The sequence below is a fragment of the Sinocyclocheilus anshuiensis genome, unplaced genomic scaffold (genome assembly GCF_001515605.1).
Source record: "Sinocyclocheilus anshuiensis isolate Anshui unplaced genomic scaffold, SAMN03320099.WGS_v1.1 scaffold207, whole genome shotgun sequence".
Classification (NCBI taxonomy): Eukaryota; Metazoa; Chordata; class Actinopteri; order Cypriniformes; family Cyprinidae; genus Sinocyclocheilus; species Sinocyclocheilus anshuiensis.
The window spans coordinates 5619246-5624316 of NW_015551045.1; the positions used below are offsets into that span (position 1 = coordinate 5619246).

The 5071-nt window shown below is 37.3% G+C and overlaps 1 protein-coding gene across 1 annotated transcript; it reads left to right on the forward strand.

Moving 5' to 3' along the window:
- The first annotated feature begins 242 nt into the window (after window positions 1-242).
- LOC107661782 (cation channel sperm-associated protein subunit gamma) lies at window positions 243-4833 on the forward strand. The gene is made up of 14 exons (XM_016451550.1): window positions 243-425; window positions 567-614; window positions 874-1012; window positions 1104-1230; window positions 1322-1394; window positions 1553-1711; window positions 2835-2844; window positions 2933-3070; window positions 3201-3299; window positions 3458-3577; window positions 4278-4337; window positions 4507-4618; window positions 4699-4742; window positions 4808-4833. The coding sequence occupies exons 1-14, from the start codon at window positions 243-245 to the stop codon at window positions 4831-4833; spliced, it is 1338 nt and encodes a 445-aa protein (XP_016307036.1).
- The last annotated feature ends 238 nt before the right edge of the window (window positions 4834-5071 follow it).

Consider the following 5071-nt stretch of genomic DNA (forward strand, 5'->3'; position numbering starts at 1 on the left):
CTACATCTTGGATGCCCTGGGGGTAAGCAGATAAACATCAAATTTTCATTTTTGGGTGAACTATCCCTTTAATAAGTTTTTTTTTTTTTTACTTTCAGACACATTCACAGCATTTTAAGCTATGTGTCATGAAGCAAGATTAGCAATGTCTTAATAGAGTTCTTCTGTCAGCTGTAAGGCTGGTATTGATCTATATTTCAGGACTCAATTCACTCTTAAATCAATTCCAGTCTGTTTCAGAAATGGCTTTGATTGTGATTGTGCTGCTTGCACTATCAGTGCTTGGTTTTACACCATCTCGTGTTGGAGAGTGTGAGTGGGACGTGAGGCTGTGTAAAACCGAACCTGTTTCCACCGGAATGTGCAGTCTCGGGACTGGTGGCATGGATGTGCAAGATCTGGACCCTATGGAAATGCAGAAAAATGTAAGCTCACACTCTTGATATTATCCAAAAGATACAGTATGTCCATTAACATAAAATAAATCTTAATTTTAATATGTATTCATTGTGTAGTGAATGTTAATGTGTGCATTAAGTTTCATAATATTCTGTTGTGCCTCACAGATGGGATTTCCATATTACCTGAAGCTAGACCTGCTGTGTGGCTTTAAGGTAGTAAAATCCACTCCTATTTAGAGGTCTGATATAACGACTTTTTGAAATAGATAGCACTTGTAGATCTTTTTGGAACTGTTAGGTATCTTTAGGAATGAAAGGCAAAAGTTAGAAGCACACCAAGCAAGAAAAATAAGTTAAAATACAAAAATTAGATGGATAGGACTGTTTTTCAAGACTGTTTTTTTTTTTCAATTATCCAAACCTGATGTGCAGCAGTGTATATTACTATTGTTACATTTATTGGGTGTCTCAGGAGTCTTCAGGCAGAGCCGTGCTGGAGGACTCAATGACTCCAAAAGCAGTTGTTACGTTCCAAGAGCCCACACACCCCACTCACTTCAAACCGCAGAGACTTGAGGTGGAGCTGTCAGTTGCTTCACTATCGGACAGTGGTGTGTGTGTAACATTTCAGCGCTTAGTAATGGTTGTGAATATAAAGACATTTATTTGTGTTGGTGGTTTTGCTGGTGTGTGTTTGTTTAGCTACCTGTGGAAGTGAGATGTGCGAGTTTAGCTGGTATGCCCCAATGCCCATCATCAATGGGTCAGTGGTGCAACGGGTGAAGGTAAAATCCATTGAAATGGGTTCTCAGCATCTGCCTGAGAAAAGGTGGGTGTATATTTACATATATCTGTTTGTTTTCATACATTATTGTCTACATATAATAACCTGAGTCTGTGATGGTGAAACCTGCGGGCAGTTTTGCCCTAAATGTGAACGGCTACATGGTCACTACAGAGAAGGGAGAGACTGAAGCATCCTTTGGCACTGAGGTGAGGTCAAAGAGCAGATGTACAGTGCCAGATACTTTATATTCACAATGACCTGTTTAAGTGGATGTCATTTACAATATCAAGAGCAAGTGATATAATGGAAAATTTAATAAAATTTTGCCCTCATTTATTTGCATGTGGTGTTTATTTGTGAATAGATACAGGCTGTAGAAGACGTGCTGAGAGTTGGTAGTCCATCCCGTCCACTCTGGTCTGTAGTGGACCATGCTCCTGTTCTCTTGTTGCCAGGAATACCAGGCTTGACAGCTGTGCTCATGACTGCTACTGAGTTCCAGCATACATCCCTTATAGAGGTGGTCCATAAACTGGCACTGCATCCATGACATTTGCATATAAAGCCAGTGCCAATCTTTGAATTAATTTAAATGTGCATGTATAGGTGAGTATAAAGAGCTCATCAGGCTCTTGGGAGTGTCTACAGGTGGAGTCTTCTATGATTCAAGAAACTTTATCTACAGAGAGCTCACTATTTGTCATACACAATCAAGAGCTTTACCGTTTCCTAGGAAAGTATTCTCTTCTTCCCCTCAGAGTGCCACCATCAGGTACAACAGATTTTATGTGGGTGTTCTACATCTTTTTAATCATTTTAGAGCACTGGTAATATATTTCTATGTATAAATCTGTATATACTCTTATGAGAGTTCAGCAAAGACCAGATTTTAAGCTTTTAATGGAGGTTGAATGGAAAAGAATGATAAAAGGCCGCCTTTTCTTATTCACACACATTTAAGTGCAGTATTTTATTCTGTGTGAATGCAAAACTTAGACAGTTTTTTTTTTCTGTGTTTATTATAAATTAGTTATCCTTGTACATAATTTTTTTTCACGTTCATAATCTTTAATCAAAAACATAAACCTCTGGGCTGGGCAATTATCCCTACCCTCCAGCAACCTGTCAACTCACATGAGATCTCAGCAATTATGCCCAAAAGGTACTTCGGTTTTTGCACATATGCTGGGGTATGTGCACAGTGTGTGTGACAAATTTCATCATCAGAACAGCACACGTGTCACTGAATGTGCACAGCCCAATTTTTCTAATTGCAAACAACAATATTCAATTCCAGTTAGACAAAATCAAGTCCTGCCCTACATTTTTTCTCCTTCGAGAAGCTGTTTCACGTGTATATATGTCACAATAGAGGAAAAAAAGAGAATCACATTGCTAATTGTGGCATTCAATAATAGCTATATAATAATATAATAGCTATATAATAATAGCAATAATAATTCTGTAGCATGATGCATTTCAGAGCAAAAACTGAGTATTCAATTGCAAATAATGTAGAGTGGGATTTTGTATATTGTTAAGAGTATAGGCTCTTGTTTTCTTTATGATTTTTGATTTTATTGTATAGTAGAATCTGATTATTACATATTTAATGAAATAGTCTGAAAATATTTTTATTCTTTTAGAATAATGGAGGTGATGCACAATAACATAAGGGATATTTTTTAAAAGAGGAATTTTGTTGTCATGTCTTCAATGACTCTAAAACATCTCTTTTTCATAGATGCATGGGAAAAGGTATTAAGTGCAGTTTGTGTGTCTGGTTTGGTACCAGTGAGTATTCCTCATCATGGTAGAGAGTACTTCTATGTTCTGGGGGGAGGCTTGCAGAGTGGAAACCTGTACCGTGCAGAGGTTTACGGTCAGATACTGAACTGCTTCATTCTCTCTGATACAACGCTTTCCCTCCAATATCATTTTGATTAGGCAAGATATCAAATGATATCCCTCATCCTGCCTGCATTCATACGCTATCTAATTTTCTCCACTAGATGGTGATGTTACATTTACAGAGTTGGTGGATTCTATTGGCTTCACCGCATGCGAGATTGTGACATTTGAAAAAAACCTTAAAAGAAGCACTGCGAACAGTGAGTGTATTGTTATGAAATGCACCAACCTAAATCTCTACATTACTTTTTCTTTTCTGGTTGATTGATTTTCATATAGATCAGATGAGGCCAATTCCTGATGTGTTAACTATTTAATTATAAGAATGTAATTATACTGATGTGGTCTTCTTCTCCAGACCCCAGTTGCCAGGTGCGCTCAGCGGCCCAGAATGCCCAGACCGATGTAACTGACATCATACTAGTAGAGCTGCTTTTCCATGAAGATCAAGAGCGTTCTTACATACTGCTCACGTTCGGTAACACACTGCTGTGCATTACATACAAACGGGAGTTGGTAGCCTAATGATTTTACTTTTTTGGTGAGCTTTTGATGAACATCATATTAATATAATATATGCAGTTTTCTTAGCTTTAAACATCCCAAAATGCCATTACTTAAGCACAGTACGGTAACAGCGAAAGATGGCCCCTGGGGCAAGATGACCGCCTCCACCTCAGTTTTTCTTTCAATCATAAATGGCACAAAATCTCATCTCGACACATTTGATGAACGGCTTCGCTCTTCTTAATTTTGTCATTTCTTCTGAACATCAGCATTTGTAAGATTTAGTCAGTTGAAAAGGTTTTAAAGTTAATTGATCTGATTTTTGTGATGCTGATGACAGTGTAACATTGAATTTCAAAGGTTTTTTGTCTATTTGTTAATGAGGGATTTGTTAATGACACTAGTCCATATTGCGACTTGATTTAACTGTACTGACCTAATTTAGATTTATTCATCCACAATTTGACAAATGTAACTGACATCATACTAGTAGAACTGCTTTCCCATCAAGATTGAGAGTGTTCTTACATACTGCTCAATGTGACATTGTCTGTGACATTCCACATTATACAGTAAACTCCATTTTTATTAATGGATTCTGTGATTTTGCACGTTGTTTTTAAGGAAGGCACCTTACCCTATTATTGAGAACTTGATTTGTTTCCTCACAGATGGTCATTTCCAGATGAGTGAGATTTTACCTGAGTTCATCGTTTATAGTCAGAGGCAACGTAAGCACATACACATTTTTATGTGTCTGTGACCTAGCGTGCATGTGTAGATTCAGTGATGTGAATTTGTTTTGTGTTTGTGTGTGTGTTCAAATTAGACTATGTATGTTTTGCAGGTATTTTATCATAATAATAAAATGTGTTTACTGTATTTATGTGTGTGTAACAGGGCCCCAAGAGAGAAGTTCTTTGAACCTGAAATTCAATGGAATGACACTTAACCCCAGCACTGGAATTCTATACATCTGGGGAAACTCACTCATCTTCTCTTATATTCTTACGTATGTGCACACATGTGCATTAACACTGAAACATGCATTTACATAATTATGTTAACATGTTTTTGTGTGTGTTTGTTCAGTTGGGAGGATGGGCAGAGTTTTTGGCACGACAGCGGATTTCCTAGTGACCAGATGATAAAATATTTCACTCTTTCTTATGATGGAACATTTGTCTTTGTTACTGAACAGGAGGAGGTGTGTATATTATTATATGAATTTAAAACAATAATCTATCTATTCATATCAAGAAACAAAAGCAAAAAACAAGTTCTTAATGACAAATTTTCTTTTCTTGTGTTTCTCCCTGAAGCTGTGGTGGGGTCAAGAAAGAACAGATTCTGTGTTTCGTTTGCGGCCATCTCAGGGCTGGAATGAGTTGTCCCATCTGCAAGCTCTTTCTGGTGATCACAGCACACTCACAGTGTTTTTTGATGGAGATAAAGAGTTACAAGA

Bases quoted from the DNA above. Each gene is read 5' to 3' on its own strand.
- LOC107661782 (XM_016451550.1), top strand. From the start codon at position 243: ATGGCTTTGATTGTGATTGTGCTGCTTGCACTATCAGTGCTTGGTTTT. The intron at 1,013-1,103 runs GTGTGTGTGTAA...GTGTTTGTTTAG, and splicing joins TGCTTCACTATCGGACAGTG to CTACCTGTGGAAGTGAGATG. The intron at 1,395-1,552 runs GTGAGGTCAAAG...ATTTGTGAATAG, and splicing joins AAGCATCCTTTGGCACTGAG to ATACAGGCTGTAGAAGACGT.